Source organism: Aptenodytes patagonicus, chromosome 13, assembly GCF_965638725.1.
Source record: "Aptenodytes patagonicus chromosome 13, bAptPat1.pri.cur, whole genome shotgun sequence".
Lineage (NCBI taxonomy): Eukaryota > Metazoa > Chordata > Aves > Sphenisciformes > Spheniscidae > Aptenodytes > Aptenodytes patagonicus.
Genome location: NC_134961.1, coordinates 15,140,950 through 15,163,356, shown reverse-complemented (window position 1 = coordinate 15,163,356; position 22,407 = coordinate 15,140,950). Strand labels below are relative to the sequence as shown.

The following is a 22,407-nucleotide window of genomic DNA, read 5'->3' as shown; positions in this document are numbered from 1 at the left end:
AAGAAAGACGAAGTTTTGTCCCAGTACCCAGAGAACAGGTACACTGAATGACCACCAAGCTGGTCAGACTTACAAAGTAGAGGAATCTCTTCTTGCCAGTCATTTACTTTGCTCTATACATGGGGTAACAACTGAATGCAGAATATTCATTGCACCAGACCTTCTGATACCAAGATCCTAGGTGGAGTTGAATCTTTATACCCAATAAGAATCTTTTAAATACCAGAATCACCTATGTATATTTTTTTTTTTCAAGGCTTGTTTTCAAAGGGAAGACAAAATATCTTCTACATAGTGTTTAAGTAAAAATTCTATGCCTATGGTGCACCTCTTCTTTTGTTGCTCTTTCAGCTACCATTGCCATTTCAATAAATGAAAGCAAATCCCAATCAGTTCTAATGAAATGGCTTCTTTTCTGTGTGCACAAAATCCAGTAAAGGAAAAAAAAAATCCCATATAAGAGTGTTTTTATGTTTCCTTCTTTTCATTCTTTCCCACCATCTTCCTTTTTCACCTCATTTTCACATACATTCTCTTCATTCAGTCCAAACTGTCTCATTCAGACTCTTCTTTCTGTTATTTCTATAGCACTCCTCTACTCTTACTCTACTTTATTCTCTTATTCCTCACCTTCTCCAGTTTTTCTTTCTTTATTAATGCACGTCAACAGCCACAATGCAGTTTATTACCCAGTACTTTCCCAGCTATTGTTTGCTTCTCTTCTCTTTATGCCTAATTCTTCTCTCAACAAACTCCTGGACTGAGATGATTCTACATGGCTGAGTCAAACCTCTGTTGCCCACAAGTCAAGTCGTTCTCACAGCTCCCAATCTACACCAATTCTCTCCTGCATTAACAACCTATACATCAAGTTCTCTCTTTCAAATCAATTCACCTACTTCATGTTTCAGTTTTCCTTCATTTCACATTCTTTATTATGCTATAGACCTCAACTCCCTGTTGACTCCCTCAGGTTTTCAGTCACCCAGTCCTCAGAGCAACACTGGACTGCCCAAGCTCTGTGAGGAAATCCTACTGAGTCTTTGATACATTTTTATTCTACTGTTCTACCTTCCAAAACAAATTTTGTGAAAACTACCAGTTTAAGGCATTTTTAGTACGCTTCTCCAGGCTGTAAACCTCACTTGAAAGTTCTTACTGGACAAGTCACTTCAGTTAAAAGAACGACTCCGGTGAATAACTGCCTACTGTCGCAATCTGGACTTTTCTGGTTTTATGCAGTGTTGTTAAATTAATTTAAACTAGAACCTAGACACTGTGCTGTACACCCTAACATATTATGATAATGACACCTTCTTGGGTTAAATTTTCTTCCTATACGTCATTAAATACATTAACCAGTGCTGACAGACAGTAAAAAGAGGGTAAAGTGAGCATATTGGTACAAAACCAAAATACTTAAAAGAAACATACATTAATTCTGTATTTGAATGGCAGCTAAAGCTAACATATGGCTAGCCTGACAAGAACAACTTTATTCTTTTATTCACTTAAGAAAATCATGCCACATTACAAAGAAAAGGTTTCAAGACAGCTGTCAACGTTGCTGAAAGAAAAAAAAAGGTAAACTGATTGTTTGATACCTTTTTCCAGAGTAAAATGCTTTCATGCTATCAAGAATGAGGAAGGTACTTTGAAGTACTGCACACTTAATTATATCAGCATTTCTAGTATTCCACTTTTCATAGCTATGATGCAAAAATTTGTTCCAGATTCTAAACTGGCATAAGGACCTTTAAAGAATATTACATCTATTGTTTATGAATTAGGTATGGACAAAGTAGAAGTAGGAATTTTTTTGTGTGTTTCTAATTAGAAATAGTTTATGATTTAGCCAACCAAATCCACCTTGGCAAATACTTGCCAGTTAGGGGAATATGCAGTAAGTATACTGATAGGAATGATGTGGCTTTGTTGATGGACAATAGAAAATTAGTTGATTCACATTTAGACCCTAAACTACAGAACTCTGCAAAGGGTTTTATATAGTCTCTCAGTTTAATGGCTGGATGTCTAAAAACTTACTAGTTACCTCTTTCTACTAAAATAACAAGTGATCTCCACAATTATTTTAAGTATCTGCCTTGCTCTACAAATTGACTTCATATCTGTGTAAGATACATTTGGGAATGGATGGTAGTTATATCTTACATTTTACAATTTTATAGTCTTAAGCAGCCTTATTCTCAGTTACCAGGCTAATGTTTGCTGTAAAAATCCCAGCAGAGAAAATGGACAGCTAATTGAGTTTTTTTTACAACTGGACTTCAAAGGAGTGGGGCTCCTTTGTCACTGCTGCCACTAGAACTGAGGAAAAAAAAAAAACCAACCTGACCTTCAAGGAAGGACTAAACTTTCCAACCACAGGAAGCAGAAAGAAACCTCTTTCTCAAAAAAAAGATACAAGCCACAGAAGCAAGAATTTTCAAACACAGGGAAGGTAGTAGAGAGAGTCTTATGAGTCACAGTCACTTGCAGAAGTGAGACACAAACAACTCCTTGCCTATTCCACAACATTTTTCCTATCTGTGACTACTCATTGCTGGATATCAAGCACTGGTGCTCAAATACATCAGTCTTCCAACTAACTTGTTTTTATTCAAGATAATTTACACTCTCAGCTATTTTAATTCTGAAACACATTAAAGATTTTACTTTATTGGTGTAAATTAACCTGTACTTTTGAGTACTCAGCATTACAATTTATTGTTATATTAATACCTCACTGACAGAAATGTGAATTTAAAATAAGAGCTGAGAACTGTAAGACAGAAAAACTGGTATGGCAGAGATTAAAATTGTATTTTTGCAAGTCTCTTTTCTGGCTTAATTTTATGTTGCTTGCAAAGTAAAGAAGAGAATTACAAACTTATTCTCCCTATTTTGCCCAGCCTCAAAATTGAAACTTTCTTTACTGGCTCTAGAGCCCATTCTTTGCTACCAAGTTCAGAAACACTTGCTGCAGTACAGAAATGCCTGAATATACAAAGAGTTCACTTTTTAACAAGGGAGTGCACGTGACTTGCTTGTTGCCAGGGAAACAGGATTACTACTGTAATGACACAAAACTTTAACTATCTGTGTGTTCTTTTATGAGAAAAATCTTAACCTCTTCTTGCACTGCTACAAGTTAAGCATGTTAGGGATATAAACTGCACAGTTTAGAAAACCTGTCTCTTGCTAAAGCCTTACTGAGTTTATTAGCAAGCAGTTAAAGAGCAAGATGAAAAGGAAGAAGTAAATGTTACTGAGAACAACTCTTCTCTCAGAATGATCTTTCATTACTAAGCCTGTTAACTGCTAGGGAAAATGACAGAAAGTGATGATACAATTCTTGGCGCCCAAGCAAAAAAAAAAAAAACATTCAAAAGCACCTTGATCCAACCAGTTCCTTAGTTAAACTGACCAGCATCCCATCTTGACCCAAGTTTCCTAGACTAAGAAAAATGGTTATGCAAAATAATTGCCTGGGAACTAGGCATAATCAAGAGTAATAAAACAGACTAAACTATTTCTGCATGTTATAAAGGTGTTAAATGAAAAAATATTAGGCAAATTGATGATTTCATATTTTCATGGTAGGCAACTTGGCATTTTCACTAACTCTTAGAGCCATTTTTATTATTTGCAAAAGACAGATGGAAATAGACCCATCAGAAAATGCAGAGCACAATTAAAAGCTCATTTTGTACAGCACTGAAGTTTGCTGTAACATTGAACATGGCTTTGTTCAACATATCTCCATTTTCTTCAGAGCTTTAAAAGTTGTGTGTTTATAAAGGAAACCAATATATACCAATCAGCTACCAACAGCAACATATAAAGTGCTTTTTGACTGTTACTGTCAATCTACTTGCTTTAAGTTTTTGCCCCATCTTTTAAACCATGCAATGGTGCACATTTCTTGTACATTTCTACACATGTCCTGGTTTTGGCTGGGATAGAGTTAATTTCCTTCCTAGTAGCTGGTACAGTGCTGTGTTTTGGATTTAGGATGAGAATAATGTTGATAACACACCGATGTTTTAGTTGTTACTCAGTAGTGCTTACACTAGTCAAGGACTTTTCAGCTTCTCATGCCCTGCCAGCAAGAAGCTGGGAGGGGGCACAGCCAGGACAGCTGACCCAAACTGGCCAAAGGGATATTCCATACCATATGACGTCATGCTCAGTATATAAATTAGGGAAAAGCTGGCCGGGGGGCCACTGCTCAGGAACTGGCTGGATATCAGTCAGCAGGTGCTAAGGAATTGCATCCAGCATCACTTGCTTTGTATATTCTATTACTATTATTGTTATTATTTTACTTTATTATATTTCAATTATTAAACTGTCTTGATCTCAACCCACGAGTTTTCTCACTTTTACACTTCCGATTCTCTCCCCCATCCCACCGAGGGGGCAGGGAGTGAGCGAGTGGCTGGGTGGTACTCAGTTGCCGGCTGGAGTTAAACCACAACAACATTTAAAAGAAATACCATACCATATCCTCTCCCTCATCTGTTTCAACAATTTTAGACACAAAATATCAGTATTGTCTGTTTTGACATTCTTATTTTCTCAGGCAGCATTAAATAAGAGTTTATTCTGAGGCAACTGTAAAAGATCACAAGCCCTCAAATGTTTCCAATGGTGACCGGAGAGTATTCACTTCCAGTACAGTATACACTAAATTATTCTTCTCATGAGCACTGTAAAGGTCACTTTGAATATAAAGAAGCATGACAAAAATCTACTTGATGGAAATATGTTCATAAGTACCTATCTGTGAGGCCTGTTGAACAATTCGTAGCAATTAACTTCGCAGAGCAAGTCTCACTGTCTTTATTGAGATGGTAATCAGTGTAAAAGTCATACCATTTGAAAGTGAAGTTGATTTTTTTTTTTTTAATGGCAATAATAAGGCAATAAATACAATACATAAAACCCTTCAATATTATAGAGTTGCTGTATGACATACCAGTTTTATTGAGATCACACCAAGGCAAACAAATGACAAATGCCTTTTCTTTGAGGTGTCTTAGTCCCAGAACAATACAACACTGACGTGTTTCATTAGGGTGAGTTTAGAAGGATGTGTTTCTGTAATACTTTCACTATTACCCACAATCTGCAGGAGAAAATGTTTTCAACTGTACTTACACAAACACTTCTGGCTCAGTACCGCCTTAAAAGTGGAGGACTGAGAAAATGCAAGTGAGAGCAAGTAAGTGTGAGTAAGAGCAAGAAAAAACAGGCGGGCAGGAGTCAGAAACATGCACATAAACAGATTCTTTCACCTGAATAAAACCTATTTACATTGGGCACTGCTGGCGGATTTCTCTTAATTAGACCAACTGCTGGAAAAAGAAATACAACCTACAGAAGTGCAGCTGAGAGGAATAAAGAACTAAAAAAACCGAACAGAGTTTCTAGTCTTTTTTACTTTAACAATTGAGAAAAAGATTAACAACTACAAAAATAGTTTTAAAAATATGAAAACATATTCTGACTCCAAATTTTCACTTTGCTTGAAGTGATCATTTTGATCTGAAAGGTAAAGGATTACAACATTTGTAAGTAAAGCAGATCTCATTGATAATTTTATGTGCCTCCCGTAAATCATTAGTAACGATGCATTATATTCTTTCTGATTAAAAATTGTCATTTAAGCTCTAGTGAGTAGTTACTTGACCGCTAACTTCTGTAAAACTACTAACAAGCAGAACCAAGTTGAAAGTCAGCAGATATCTTGAGTGCTGATGGGTATTTGGAATATATCTCCATCTATAGCAACTGTCTGAAGACTGTGAATGCTGCTAATAGTATTGCCATGATAACTATCCTGAAATTAGGACATCATGGACTGAAAACTTTTTGGCTGGAACGTGTATATTAACTCAGAATGGTTATCAAAAGAAAATCGCACGTTGAAAAAAGATTGATGGGGAAGATGTCAATTCTGTCAAACATGAAATAGTTAGAGAATGCCACACTATAGGCAGGGCAGAGGAGGGGGGAACGCAGGGAACACGAACACAAATTTGGATATAACATTGCTCTGATCACAATCAGATTAAGGAGCTTTTCTCTCTACAATACTTTTAATGACATCTCTGTACTGCAAACTGCCCCTTGGGATCAAAAGGGAGAAAAATGAATAAAATTTCTTACTAGTACAGATACGTTATTCCTTCCAGCACAGGTGGCATCTTCCATAAGCATTTCAAGGGAGTGTTTTTCCATACACACACTCTTAACTGACATTAAGTGTGCTGGAAAAATCCTCAAAGATAAACTAAGATTTGGTCAATTATGTACTCAAGTTAAAACAGAGCTTCCTTAACTCTCCTGCAATGTCTTTCACACACAATAGAATAAAACTATGCTATAGTCTGCATTATGGACGCAACCATCTTCCACAGATAACTGTCTTTTCCTAGCTCAATTTCTAGATTTTAGCATTTATTCAGACCATTTAAAAGGACTAACCACTGGTAATAAATAAGAAATAATCTTGCAAACCTTAGGTCTGAACAAAATAGGAAGATGCAGGACAATTCTTTACCACATGGAAAGGAGTAGCAGAGTCGCAACAAATGCTAACTGACAAACTTGACACACTTTTCCAATGACTATTCAAGTTTTTAGTGTCCTATACTTTTAAAGCCAGGGTCAAAATTTTAATTATTTCACAAATAACCTGTCAAATCTCAGATAGATCACTTGTAAAATAAAAACCTACAACTATAACATCATCCTCATTTGTTTGGATAAAACTAGCTTTATAAAGCCAAATGTTTGTAGTAATCCTCAAGTACCAGTATTTCTAAGCACTTCCTTACTATATTCAACCCATCTTCCTTTTAACATTAAGCATCCTGCGTCTCTCTCTCCCTGCTTATTCTTGCCCTCTTTATCACTGTTTCTACTCCTCCTGATCTATTTTTTTCCTCCTTCATTGTCCTCTAACATTCATAAACCCTCTCAGCTACTCAGAACAGGGAAAGGAAAATTTAATACATTTGTAGAACGCCATGTAACACACGTCTTCAATGTCAATATATGCCAAAACACAAAATAAAAGACAATATAACATCATAATACAATTCTTGCAGAAGGAAAAGAGATGAAAGTATGAATTCTCATATACTTTGACCAATTTTTGCCCTACTTCTTCACATTTCAGTTAGATCAAAACAGGCACGATGCTTTTTTTAAGTTTGATGTCAAGCCTCATAGGTTATGAGAGACATAAAAACATAAAAAACCATCAAAGCAGAACTGTCAGTTACAAAGTGAGGAATGCAGAAACCAAGAATAACACTGAGACAACTATATGTTTGTTAAGAACAATGCACTCCAATTCAGATATTTAAACTCTACCATCAGCAAAAATTCCACAGAAGAATAGTACATTTTTGCAATGATACTTCCTGCATTATCTGAACATGCTAATCAAATTTTAGATAGCTAAGATATTTTTACTTCAACAATCATCAGTGCTTGGCAACACAGTTCTATTGAAAGATAAATATTGTGTAACGTCTCTACATAGTTTTATAAGTAGATCAATCAATTAACATAGCAATAAATTAGTTTCATTAGCATGTTTCAGGCATTAGGAGGTGCTTTACTAATTAAAAGTCACATATTTAAGCAAATGCTATTCCCAGTTTGTTCATGTAAATTATATTCCTCTTTATCAGAGTGCTTACTTACTGTTATAGAACATAACTGAGATCTGTTAAAGAGATACTGAAGTCATTCAGTACCAAGTTGATAACACAAGCTGCCACTTCAAAGGGTGCAATCAGGTAAAAATCTGGCCACTAGCCACAATACTTTAGGATGCATTAGCTGAATACTGTCATTTATCCTATTAGAAGGCACAGATATGTACACTAATAGCTTGAAGTGTCATGCCATCACCAACTCATTTTTTGAGAAAGTAACCTATTCAAAATTGCATTTAAAACTTCCTTACTTCGCATCAATACTGTTTTGCAGTATTTCAGGGATTGCTTGTTTGTTTGCTTTTAATCTTACTGTTTATCTGATAATGCACTAAGAGCAGAATACTAGCACCACATACACTACAAATTGAATGGACAGGACAATTTTGCTGTCTCATTTCCAATTGCCCCAAGAACTTCTGGGCTGTAACTGCAGACCCAACATGTGTTACAGAATGTGCAAAACAAAAATTCAGTATAAAAATCATGTTACTGGTATTGCTCAAAACATAAATGTAACTAAACACCACATATCCTACATACATAACTGATGCAATGTCTAACTAAATATATAACTATGCCCTAACTACATGGATGTCAAAGGAATCATCTCAATGACTATTCAGCACTCACATACAAATAGCCATATCAATACCTGAAAATATTCCAAGGTAACTTTTTCTGCAGAATAAAATTATAAAACAAAAACATTCACTGCTGGGTTGTTATAGATGTATGTATGTGTGTAGGTAGGCTTTTGCTTATTTATGTTATATATAGATAGTATGGAGTTAAAATAAGAGGAGGGATTCCCATTCATTCAATGCATAAATTCTGTATTAACTATCGTTTTTGCTGTTTTGTTTACATGCTAGAGAAGCATACTTAGAATTACTTTGCTTTTTCATAGAATCATCTTCTGTAGCTTTTCATCCAGAAAGACTAGTTAAATAAGAGCTGTACTGCTGCTATAAATACAGTACTATCAGTCCAGCTAAGCAAGTCCTAAAGGGAGGAAATAATTACAATATTTTAGAAACCTCTCTGTAGCTATAAGACTCATTTCTTATAAATCATAAAATGAGGCAGAGAACATTAGAATATGACATGAGCAGAGTAAGTTTACAAAAACATTTTTCACCTTATTTGAGATTGAGATTTAAAGTCCTGCAAACGGAGAAATTTAGAAACCTAAATTCCTTTAAGATTTTTTAGTTCATGAAAACCTCATCTCAATACTGTCACTGGCCAAGAACACAGTAAAAGCACTGTTTTAGAAAGTTTCTCTCCTCTACCTTTATACATAAATATATTAATATCTATGTATTCAAAGTGAAAGGAAGATAACATTTTTTGAACATTACAATCCTCTAATCATCACAGAGAACTGATGACTCCTCTGGTGTTCAAACACATCCCGCAGACAACAGTTTCTCAGAACCTGCTCTAGCCTCTTTTCTGATGATTTACTGAGCAGATTCTCTGCTTTCTTTAAAGCGTATGCTTGAGCAGCTACCACAAGAGAACAAATGTCCAGCTCTGCAGCTCAGCAGAACATGTAATTAATAGTTATCTAGAAACTGTTGTGACACGTAGCTGTGGCCTAGAAAACGAGATTAAAAAAATACTCAGCACAGTAATCTGAAAATATTCACAAAACTCTGTTTATACCATTCTTGCATATATTTTAATCCAAACATTTGTATTGCCAAAGCAAAAGAGTCAATAAAGTGTCAGTATTCTTATTTGAATAGCATGCATAGCTACAAAGTGGAGCACGTTTTAGTAGTTTCACACTGTTTAGGCTATTTTTGTTCACATATAACACCAGTTTGACCAGCTGTATATTTAGCTAACACTTCTTTGCGCAGGTTTTATGTAAAACACAACTCAATTTAAAATTGCAGGTTGAGCTTTTGGGGAATCATAGATTTGTAGACCATCTGAGGTTGGAAGGCACCTCTGGAGACCGCCTAGGTCCCCCTGCACAAGGTTGCCAAGGACTGTGTCCTGTCAAGTCTTTAATATCTCCAAGGATGGAGTGTCAACCACCTCTGAGCAACCTGTTAGGGTGTTCCATCACCCTTACAGTAAAAGAAGTTTTTTCTTATTTTTCTTGTATTTCACTTTGTGCCCATTATCAGGACGATGGGAAGAAAATCTTTATCTTCTAAAAAATGAGGGCATTTGATACAGAAACCAGAGAGAGAGAAAAATGGAACATCACAACATTTTAGTGTTTCTTTTCACAACTTTTTACAGCTTTTAGCTTTTTACATACTTGAAATCATATAACCTATTGTGATCATTTATGTTAAAAGACTCAATTATATGGTCCAGAGAATTGTGATGCTTGTTGCGAAAGATCTCTCCTGTTCTTATATATGTACTGACAAAGAGGTAATGTGTGTGATATTTTTCAGATAGATTGATAAAAATGTGATTAAAACAAGTGTACTTGTTATAACAAGTTTTATTTATCTGTAATGTACCAATCATGAGTGCAAATAAATGTTAATTTAAGTAAGTATTAACAGACAGGCATTCACCAACTAGCAGATGTAGCAATCTAATTCAGCAGTGCCAATTCTTGATTTAGGTTTTGCTCTGCATGGACCGGAAAATTTAACTTGTGATGTCAATTTTATTATTACAAAGAATTTGTTATTCAGCATGTAAACAGACAAATTAGCAGAGCCAGAATCTCTTTTTTACATTAAGACATGAAAGTGGACTGTAAAAGAAACTATTTGACCAAACCTGTGACTGAGCTAATGCAGCATTAAAATTGAAAAATACACAAACCAAGATTACAAATGATAGAGATTGACAACAGAAAGAATACATTAATGACAGTTCACAGTGTAAGGAATCAAAACAAATTACATTTCCATGATTAACCACTAGCATTTGATACAGTAATGAAGAGAAACGCTAGCAAACTGATTCACATTATTTTACTGCAAACTGTTAACTGTATCTGAGTTTCAAAATAAAATTAATTTCTTTCTTACAACAGTGGCGGGCTATTTCATACAGATCAATTAAAATGTTTTGCCTCATCAGATCTGTGCCTGATTGTTGGAAATCACTGCACTTGGAAGGGAGAAATCCCCAAAGGAACAACCTCACAACAAAAATTTTCGGCAATATTCCTTCCAGCATTTAATAATCAGTGGATTCAGTCTTAGAGACATTAATCTTACTTTCTGTTCACCATCATCATATTCTAGGACCTAAATCAGATCTTAAAAGTGATTAATTAAAACTGACCCTGTAATTTCTATCTATAGGATGCCTAATCAGACATAACCTTTATGGGATTTTTCATTTTCACATTGAAGTATGGTCATTTAATTTTGCAGTGAGAAGAAACTCTTATAATTATCTGGTCTTATTTTTTTTAATTTTATATTTCATTGCTTCCTAATAGACAGATCTAATGCCCTAGAGACTTTTTATGCACATTAAGACTGTAATTTTTTCTCCTAGACTGAGGTCTTACTACTCTCTACAGCACAGTCCTATAACTAATATCTCAATGTTTTGTAACTGCTAAGTCTTTCATTAATAAAGATATAATCAGCAACTATACACACATTTGTGCTATGAAGCACAAGTTAAATATATCAGAATTATTATATGTATTTACAGTGTTTTATATTAAAATATTATTAAACCAAAATATTATTAAACCTAACAGAACAGAAGAATTGCAGGTACGGTACAAAGGTTACAATTGAATAATGTAATAAACGCTTTCACAGAGTCCAGCACGTTCAAGATCTCCTGTTGACGAAGCTCAAAATCGATTAAGGAAGGACAATACCGGAGAAGTTGGCAATATGAAGTGGAACTGAAATGCATTTTCTTTTAGATGCTTTTTCTTACTCACCAACAGTGCCAGGTCATGACTCTCAGAAAATAAAGGACATTGAGAATTCAAATGATAGAAAGTATCATCATTGCTAGGCTAAAATGTGCTCCTTCTATCATTGTCTGAAGGATCTTTATATTAATTTAATACTGCTGCTCTAGCTGCAGAGGAAGAGTCTGATATCCCAGTAGAAAAATGCATTAAAAACCCACTTTGTCTGCTGTAGATGAGGTATATAGTTATTTTGCTCAACAGCTAAGCTTTTCCAGAATCCCACTAACATTCCCATGGAGAACTATCTACTCTAGCTAATAGAGAATGCTGACGCATCTATTATTTGAGAAAAAGCTCCAAGGAAATAATTCAGACACGCATATATGAACAGAACTTTTTTGTCATAATGTCCAGATATCAAAGAATATTCTTGAATCCACTAAAGTCCATTGCTTCATGCGATGTGTTGAGAATTATGAAATTGCCAAACGCAAAAAAAACCACTAAAAATAAACAGTCTTTTTGCAACCTATTGCATAGCTATACCCAAAAAAGGTTAGCATCAATGCAGTGCATCATACTGGTGTTTACAAATTGTTGACAAATCGTGTTGGCAAATTTCCTTGAGCAAATCTCCTTGAACAAATTTCTTTCATAAGAGATAATTACTTTATTTTTGTATCGCAATGTTTCACATACTAAATTGTGCCCATATTGAGAAAACAGGTTACTTAAATATGCTGCCTTCTCAATAAAACTTTGCTCTTTCTGTGAAATTAATTGTATCTATCTCATTCAGCTCATTACATGTATTAGAAGAAATAGGGTTGCGGGTTTTTTGTTGGTTTCGGGGTGGGTTTTTTTACATCAGCAGAATAGGGTAATGGTGTTTATTCTGACTTGCACATCATTGGTAAAACCCCTTACATCGGGTTGTGATTTTGAATCTTTTCCTGTGCAGGTCCTCATACCTGGCACGTTTTTAATAAACAAAAACATGTGATCTAAATTCTATTTACACCCTTATAAAAGAGGTAAGATTAACCATCAGAAAGCAAGTTAATTGTTTAGGGCTGAGGAGTAAGAGGAAATTTGTTTTCCCTTCTTGTTTTTAACATAAGTGGCTAAGAGATTATAAATAAACTATTCTTGATATGTAATTTCTCGAAGTAGAATAAAAAGATACTGCAATAAAATATTTCTGTAACAACAGTGCATTAAGATGAAAAAACCACCCGAAAAGTAGTATCATTGCTTTTACATCAGTACTGTATTATCTCATAGTTATAATCTCACAGTATGGTCACTGTTGAATTGCTCAATTGATGATAGATTTTTTTAAAAAAATATATGAAATTCTAATAATGGAAATTAAATAAAAATCCAAAACCAAGACAATTTTGGTTAAAGCATGTAAATAATGCACCACAGTTCAAGTAATGAACTGCTACTACGAATGTTTTCCATCAATTAAGACCAAAGCGTCAAATTAATATTCCTAACTAGAGTATCCACAGTATTTCCTAATCTAATAGGTTCTCGTTGAAACTGTTGTCCACTTTTGTCATATTTTAATATTAGTTGTGTTGCTATCTTTATGACTGCTTGTACTGTTGAGGTAATGATAATTACTACAGCAACTCAATGTACACCTGAAACCATAATCATCGTTTATTAAAATATCTTATACCCCACAAAGCTTGAAATTGAATTTCTTTCATAAGCAAACTGGTTGAGGACAAAAAACTAGCTAGCCTCAACTTACGGATGTTATTCTGCATTACCGCTTGTCTGTGCGGAACTCAGGATAATAAATTATAACAAGCCAATGAAAAGATGGAACCTTAAATAGCACACTGTTCGGAATTTATTTCCCTGCTCTACATTTAAAGCAGCAAGTTATGAAATGAAGTTGACAAATTATCAGTTTGCTACTTCACACAGCTATTCTTAACCATCTTAAAATAAAATATTATTGGACAGGAAGAGCAAAAATTATTTGAGTTGAAAATTCAATTGCAAATGTATTTTGTATTTGCCCCCCTCTTCTTTAAAAAACAAAATAAAGTACAACATGAAGGACAAATTCTTTAAAATGACTTAACAAAAAGCCACATATGGGCCCCTCAACTGGAAGTCCTTGAAACCATTTAAATCTTTACAGCCCTTAGTCAAATTCTACATAATAGGTTTTTAGGGAGAAAAAGGTAAGTCTCTTGAGATGTTTGTCCCTACAAACATCATTTTGCCATTTATTTCATCATCAAGATGTCTCATCAAATTGATTTTTGCTTTTTCAAATCCAGGAAAAAGAGAAAAAACATGAATGCCACAAAATACATCTTGGCATTCTTCCATTTATCTATTACATTTTCTCATAAATACAGCTTTCTTGAAATAAAGTTTCAACTTGAAAATCTGAAACTCTGTACAAGACCATACAAATAGTACAGCAAAGTATGTATGCTTCTACTGAAAATTATTAATTTTAAAGTGGTGTTGATTCTGCAAATTGATCCATTCATGGATTCACAGGCATGAATGCATAATCCCTATGCAGAGGCTTGGGGACAGCAAATTTAATATGATGGCTCATTATGAATGTATGTTCAATCTATACATAATTTGTACAGGTGTAGTACTGAAAAAACATTATTCCTTTCACTAATAATTTTTCAGTATAAGTCAACATCACTCTCAAAAACAAATTTTCATGAATATTATTTCATAAATAGTTCCAAATATCATTTACAAATAATGCAAAGAATAATTTTTACAGTAAAATGTAACTTTAACAGATGATATCCCTTGTACGATAGTATATCAAAGGGTTTGTTATGAGATTCTTAACAGATGACTGTTAAACTATTTCTGGACATATTCAACGTTAACATTAATGAAATCAGAACATGTGTCAGCAGATTGCAAAATTGAGCTAGAAAGAGTTCAACAGCTCGACTTTTTTATTTGGTTAGCAAGTACCCTAACAGTGCTCCACCCTCATCCCCCAAAATAAATTTAAAAACAAAAATATAAACCCCACACAAAAGCAAAACAAAACTGAAAAAGAGCAAACAAAAGAAATCAAAAACACCTAATGTTTGAAGAGTAGGTATGGATGCAGATTTTGAGGTCACTTAGATATTTTTGAAAGCTTTACACCGTGATTTTTGTTCAAAGTCACCATTTAAATAAACAAAAATTACTATGTATGTCATATATTCCTTTGAATATAACAAAAGAGCTTATAATTTGAACAAGAGCCTTCTATTTAAAAAAAACACTTTTAAAGATTTTGGAAATGCTGGCATATTTTAAATTAAATTATGATTAAAAAAGCTTAATATTTTCTTGACTACTTCACAGATACTTACACAAAAAAGGGCATCAGTTGAATAAGAGTCTCTTTTTTGGGATTGGCTGTGAATTCTGGCACAGTTTGAATAATTTTGTTCATTATGTTCCTTAGGTAATTTTGTAGCTGCTTGCGTCGCTCTTCTACAAACTTTGCATCCTAAAATACAAACGAAAAAATATGAATGGCGCAAGTATGTTTTTCAATTCTATAATGTAACTATACAGTCCTAATAAGCATAAAATTTGATCTTTTGATGATCTATGTTTATTATGTCTATAGAAGTATGTTCGCAATATGTAAAAACCCCTTGACTGTCTTTCTTGGAGATAAAGGAAGATCATGCACCTAATAAAAACCTGTTTCACAAAAACATCCACTGACAGGATGCCGAATTCTCTCCTTGGCAGAATGTTTCTTCTATGGACCAGAATTCTTTTCCTAACAGTCGATCTCCATAAAATACTACAATCTTAGAAAGGCAGCGCATAACAACAGCGGCATAGAGGCAGTGGCATAACAACTTACGCAATTCTTTTTGAGATCCAGAATTACCAGTCTTCATAGGAGGAAATAACTACTTATTCCCACAATTTCTTCACAATTCATAGTTTTCAAATGTTGGGTACACAAACTGCAGAATGGATTAATAATTCTCCAGCTTTTTTATTATTATGTTAATAAATTATTATTTTGAGATGGAGTTTTCATATAGTAGATTGCTTTTTTTAAAGACTATATCGCAACTCTCACTAAAATGTTTTACTGAAGTTCCTATAGTATTTTAGATCTCAGGATTTTATACTATATTGGCCCCAATAAATAAGGTAATTCTATAAATTCCACATTCTGCTGAGGGACTTTAAAATTAAAAGTCTAACAACCAGCACAATGCCATGCATCCTGTAACTTACATCTAGCTTAAACTTTTTCCTGTGAGGGATCGCAATTACAGTGAACTATAATATAAAGTCTACACATTTCACGCTAACATAAGACTATAATAGGTTTACAGTGAAGTCAGGTGCTGGCTGGTTTGTGCTACAGCCAGTATGCTGTATCTCAGAAATGCAGGCATTCTGATCACCTGGTTTAAATGTCAGAGTATGTTCTTTAGGCATGAAGCCAAAACTATTATTAGACAATTACAGCTCTCAAAGGAAGACTATTATCTATAAATGTGTCTCTCCAACCTGTATTATTTATCTGTGTAAGAAAAGCCATTGAAACAAATTCTTGTTTCTTGCAAAAAAAGTTACAACCCACCAACAAAACCCCATAAATACATTTGACAACACTAAATAAATTAATTGTATTAAAGGTTCAAGCCATGCTGCCATGCATGGGATGCAAATCTGAAGATTATTCCTTCCTTAGGTAAAACAGACTAACTCATCATCAAAGCAGGGATGCTCCTTCGAATTCAGGAGGATTGCTGTACAGTTCCTAGAAGCTTTGTTAACATTTTGTTCTGTTCTTATCTCTCATTAGGTGAAGTTACCAGGAACAGCAATATTTTTAGGAGACATGAGAAAATGAGAAAAGATTCTGAATGACATTTCTCAAAGTAGTAATTTAAATTCATAGAATTAAAAAATAAAATAAAAAACAAACAACCAATGTTAAGTAAGGTACATTTGCAAATATTGGCAACTAATCCTGTATACTAAAAATAGCCTCATTTTTTATAGTTTAAGGAAGTCTTTTCTGCTTGTCTTTTATTTGCATGATTGCTTAATAACATGTAATTGTAATTTCTGTAACGTTTATAATCGCTGAAGACATTCATACTTACAGGCTTCAAAAACTTAGGCAGTGCTTCAGTTGTTTAATTAAGTTCACAAAATTCCAAAATATATATTCTTTTTTTTTTTTGTTTTCTAGATATGAACTTACACAGATGTCCAGCCCTGTTTTCACATTCCAGTTTTAATTAATACATGTAATAATCAAGATCAGTGTGAAAATAAAAAACCCTACGTTAGATGGTTTCCTATTTCTTTATCAGTCACATTGTTTTTCAGCAACATACACACACAAATTGTGTAGCAAGTGATTCTACTGTTAACTGATTTACTGATAAATGAAGAAAGAAGTCTGAAAACTCTTGGAAACTGATACTTTATTAAAAAACAAAGCTGCATTGTTGACAGTTCATGCAATCCACTCTGCAGAGTCACTCACCCAGTACTCCACAACTGAGTACAGTTACTACTCAAACAGAACAGAGCAACAGCTTGCTCTGTGCCCCGCTGCACTGACGAAGTCTGGACAAATGTGTGGAACAGAAGTCTACACAAGCTGTTGGAAAACGTTAAAGCAAAAGTTTTAATACGTGGCAACACATAATATTAGAATAAAATGGAATGCTAATAATAAACATGTAGTGCAATACTAATTAACTAACATAAATTTTATTATTTTCCCTTTTTTCACTAAGATTTTTGTTCCTACTAGATTCTTTGACTAGCTCAAGGAACAGCCTTGTCTTCCCATCTTTTCACTCAAAGGATTTAAAGTATCACATCATCGCATTGGTAGGGACACTAATTTACTACCACCAGCTGTGTGGGGCAGAAGACAAGGAAGTGTGGCACATAGGAGATCTCAGAGAAGAATAAAAAGTTTGTGGAACACCTTTGGTTCTGAAAGCTTTAACCACATAAATAGTGGTGAAGTTTGGCACGTGAGACCATTTCAGTTATGGAGTAATCCTCTCCCCCAGTCTTACTTGACTGTGTATAATGGAGGAAAGAGGAGCATTGCTTTGCTCTACAAGCCTGCTCCCAGTGCACACACAGCCTCAGCTTAGAGCCATTCCAAAGAACTGGCCTCACCCCCACTACACTTCCTTGATTGTACTTTCATCACTTCTATCAATTATGTTTTCAAGCCCTCAAGAAAATCTCCATTTTTGAAGTACCACATTCATTAGCACTTTTTCAGTTCTTAAGTTTTTTTTGGTCACAAATCCTCAACAACAGTATTTTCAGTGAAATAATTTCAATTATGTTAAAATTTGCTCTTCAGCAGAAGCTTAATTCTTTTAGTATCTTCTGTACTGCACATGTATTTAAATAAATACATCTTCTTTCACAGGCAGGACCACTTTGTTATAAACACAGGAGCAAAATGCTGAATGTAGGTACTTTCTATCCCTTATGTTATTGTAAAGAATCTCATTAACTACAGATAATAATGGCACAAAGGCGTTTTCTAATTAAGACTGCCAGAACATGCTTGGGGAATGCATTTTTGCTGTTTACAGCTGATCAAATTAGTGCTTATAATATAGCTATTTTTCCGCCATTTTTTCCAGCAAAATACAGAAAATCTTAGAAATAAAACTCAGCCTGGAAACAGTTAAAAATGCTTTTTTAGCCTGATATAAAGTTGATCTCTAAAACAAACACTGAGCGATCTACCATGAAATTCTGTACCATGTACTAAGGACCACTGTCCTTACCAGAAGTAATGTAAACCAAGGTCAAAATGATTCAGCTGTACGTCTATACTTTATCATTAAACGTGCGTTTTGCAACAGCAGGTCGGCTACTCAGAGGAATTATTTTACCACACAGTTGCTACTGCCAAGTTGTTGCAGTAATAAAGAGTTTTTGTCACCAAATAGTAAATAGAATAATTGGTAATAGAAAAACACAATTGGTTCAAAGCCTGGCCAATTTTTCCAGTCTCAAATTATAAAAAGGTAATTGTTACCCTCTTTTCATCGGACCCAATTATCTACAACTGAAATCTAGTTAGAATTTTTTATTTCAACTCCTAAACTATATTTTTATTTACAAGCAAAAAGGGAAAGATTTTGATTTGGATTTGTATCAATGAAAAAACCCATACTTTTAGTACATATCTTTGGTGATTGTATGAGATTGTATCTGTCAATACAAATCTACACTTGCATATCTATTCACACAGGAAACAGCAAAGATCTTCCCCTAAGATTCAATATATAGATTTATGTATGCTTGATATGAATGTACTGTGGGGACAAAGTAATTCTGTTAAAATTACAACTACATATACTTTTGCAAAAAACCTTACATTTTCACAGTATTAAAGGTTAGGTTATATAGTTTCATTTGTAGGAGAATAAATGCACGTATGGGAAGATAGAGTAACAGTACTGAATAAACACACACTTTCAAAATCTCACTGAAGAGAGATCCTGCTAACATGGTTGAAAAAGGAGACCTGCTCTCAAAAATACGGATGGGTATTATTACAAAGATCAAAGGTATTTTCTGAAATTTTCTCCATTTCTATCTAGAACATACTAGATCCTTCCATAACCAATTCAGGAACACATGTTTTTAAGCATTTTCCTGAGTCAGGCCCTAGATGCTGTTTCTACGTATCTTTCCATGAAGGTATTTGAACAATTGGCTACAATCTTACTAACTTTAAAACAAAAAGGCAAGGCTAACTGGCCCTTTCAGTTCTTCTACCTGGGTCCAGTGGTAGACTGAATGATCCCACCAAACTTGAAGAAATTTAACTCTTAACTATTACTTGTAAAACTTCTCCTACTGTATTCATGATAAGCCTAATCCCTGATCCCATGGCACTACAGGGGTCAAAAGAGTATTCAAAGGCAGCAGGAACTCTGCTTTCAAGATTTGAGATTTCTTGTCAATTCAAAAGATAAACTCTTTGGAGCCATATATCCTCAATGTGAGGGATTATTTATGGACAGCTACTACCGCTTTTTGTAATGATGCTGAAATTACCTTACTGTACTTGAAAAACAGCTCCAATCTGACCAAAGACAAAGCCTCACATGTTCAGCACCACCTGATTAACAATCCATGAAAGCATTCTGCGCATAGAAAAGGAACTAGTACATGCAGGTATACATTGCCTATAACCATAATCCATTGCCCTTCCTAACTGCTTAAGAATCTCTCTTTCCCTGTTAAAAGAAAGGGTACTATATAAAGAGGGACTCAGTTTCATAAAAAATAAGGACAGATTCTCATATAGATCTGTAGGGCATCTTGGCCACATTTACTACCAATTTATGCAGAATAAACTTATATTGTACACAAATTGTTAACTGAGACTTAACATACCATCATTCACCTTCAATTTGTAGGCATATTTTCTGAAAAATAAAGCTACTACTGTTTCTGCACAGATTACTGTCAAAATTATTTCCTAGTCCACAGTTCAAGAGCATATACTTTTGATTAAGAGTCCACAAAATTTCAGTTAACAAGCAAAACTGCTTCAGATTGCAGAAGCATCAAAACACATCTGGGAAAATATTTTTAATCTGAAGTTAATGTCTCCCAAAATATTTTATTAAATTCTTTTTGACTGAGAATTTGCCAAGTTTCTGCCCACAGCAAAATGCTAATATCAAGTTACAAATCTCTAAAAATGAGAATACATGATGCAAATCTTACAGACTCTCAACAGATATTAGAAGATGATGTTAAGCTATAAAACTAAAAAGCAGAGTCTGACGTACCATATTTTATGTTACATTGCTTTGCAGTTTTTCATTACAAGCCAAGTTCATTCCAACTTGCAGTCTAAATTGTTTCACACAACTGCTGGTCTTTCATATACACTGTTAGTATGTAACAGATGGCAGAACATTGATATTCTTCATTATTAATGGAACAGCTCACTTAAGATGCTTCAAATATTTTCCATGAGCTGTTGGAAATGGTATGATTGCCATGGTTACCTGCCATGATTTAGGGACAGATAAAACACTTATATTCTGGGTTTGGTGCTGTTGCAATCAACAAAAAATGCACTGCTTCTGATGGTCTAACCATTATTTATCATTTAACTAACCTCCTATTGTTAGTGCTGGGGGAAAAAAAAAAACCCAAAACCAAACAACAAAACAGCTCAGGGCTCAGTCCAACTCAAATAAAATAAAAGGAAATATGGCTTTAGGACTTTAATGAGAGCTGTGTCAGCCTCTGATACCACACAATGCATTCCATCCTAAATAAAGCTGACAATAGTGCTATTCAAAGATGGACCTGCAAATGCAGAAATAAACTCAGGTTATTCTAGTGTAGCTTAATATTTTTCACCATCTTGGTCAACCAGTCTTAGCAAAATTATCATATCAGTTTTTGTCTATTTACAAGATACTAAATTGTTAACCTCAAAATGAAGCTGGAAATCAGAAGCTGAAATGGTAGCTAATTAAACATTCAATTGCTGAGTCATTCTCACTGTTTTGTGATTAAAAAAGTTAGATAGCAAGTATTAATTTTTACAGGCTGACACCTTTGCAAAGGTCACAATAAAACACGACTTGAATACACCTGTCCTTCAGTAACTACTGCATCATGAAGCAGTTTTACAGAGGTACAGTTTCCGGTACTAAATACACCAAATACCACGATATTATACAAGAATCATCTCAAAATTATTGAAACGACATGAGCTTAAAATTTCCATCCTACTTGTATTGCCAGTTTCTGTATGGCAGAATCAGGCTAGCGTTATACAACAAAACAAGGGTATACAATACATGAAATTGCCATTTTTCCCATCCCACTGTGAGATTTTTTTTTTGTACATTTACTGTTCAGTGGAACAAACGGGAATTTAAGAGGATGAGATACAAAGAAGAAATCAAGGAACTGTCAGTTTTGAAAAGAAATCTATCTTTCTTTAAACAGAGACCTACTACATAATTGTAATTATTACTCTGCGTTTCTCTACTAAAATAGTTGATGTATTTCCATCTCCAACTATGGGTTCATTTCAATGATACCAGAAAGTATGTAATGCTTTTAGATAAAGTCATTTGAAAAACGCATTGCTGCAAAACCATCCAGCAGCAGACATGCTAAGGGTGGGCCATGCTCCTGCCAATGCCCTCATTACAGGGCATTATAGCAACTAAGGTTTATAGTCATATTAAGGTTTTGTCCATGCTTTCTTAGAATACAATGTTGCTGTATAGCATCCTCTAAGCAAGTGCAGAGCATAAGCATGTTAACAGATACATAAAAGCAGGTAGTCCCCAGGCGCTATCAAAACAACAGACAATCCCATTTTGATAAATTCTTCCCCCATATGATAAATCTCAGTCAAACTATGTCTTGCCTCTCTAAATTGGTTCAGGCATTGCACAGAATCCTGGAACCAAGTATGTTTCTTAAGATGCCTGGCATTTTCAAGCTAGCAATATCATCCATCCAAAAGGTTAAACTTTCTCAAAAGCCTCTTTGACAAAAAGTGTTAAAAATGAATAAATGTATCAACAGAAAAAAAGAAAGCTTGAGGAAAAAACCTAAAACTGATCTCTTTTTAGCATTGTGTTTAATGCCACTGTTAGAAAAAAAACTCAATTGGTAATGTTACGCTAACAAAATCCAGTGTCATCTAACTATTTTGGTATTTAAAGACATAAATGCCAACCATGTGTCAATTTGTCAACTGGTCAGGAT

The 22,407-nt window shown here is 34.4% G+C and overlaps 1 protein-coding gene across 2 annotated transcripts in view; it reads right to left on the bottom strand.

The window, feature by feature from the left end:
- Positions 1-22,407, bottom strand: part of SNX29 (sorting nexin 29) — a 145,337-nt gene that overhangs the window by 22,249 nt on the left and 100,681 nt on the right. Inside the window, exons 20-21 of one of the 2 annotated variants that reach the window (XM_076351070.1) lie at positions 14,982-15,121; positions 9,763-11,650 (exon numbers count right to left, since the gene is read on the bottom strand). In XM_076351070.1, the coding sequence (XP_076207185.1) occupies positions 11,539-11,650; positions 14,982-15,121 (252 nt within the window). In that variant the 3' untranslated portion in view covers positions 9,763-11,538. Of the gene's footprint in view, positions 1-9,762; positions 11,651-14,981; positions 15,122-22,407 lie in introns of those variants that run through there. The other variant, XM_076351069.1, reaches the window with a different exon arrangement.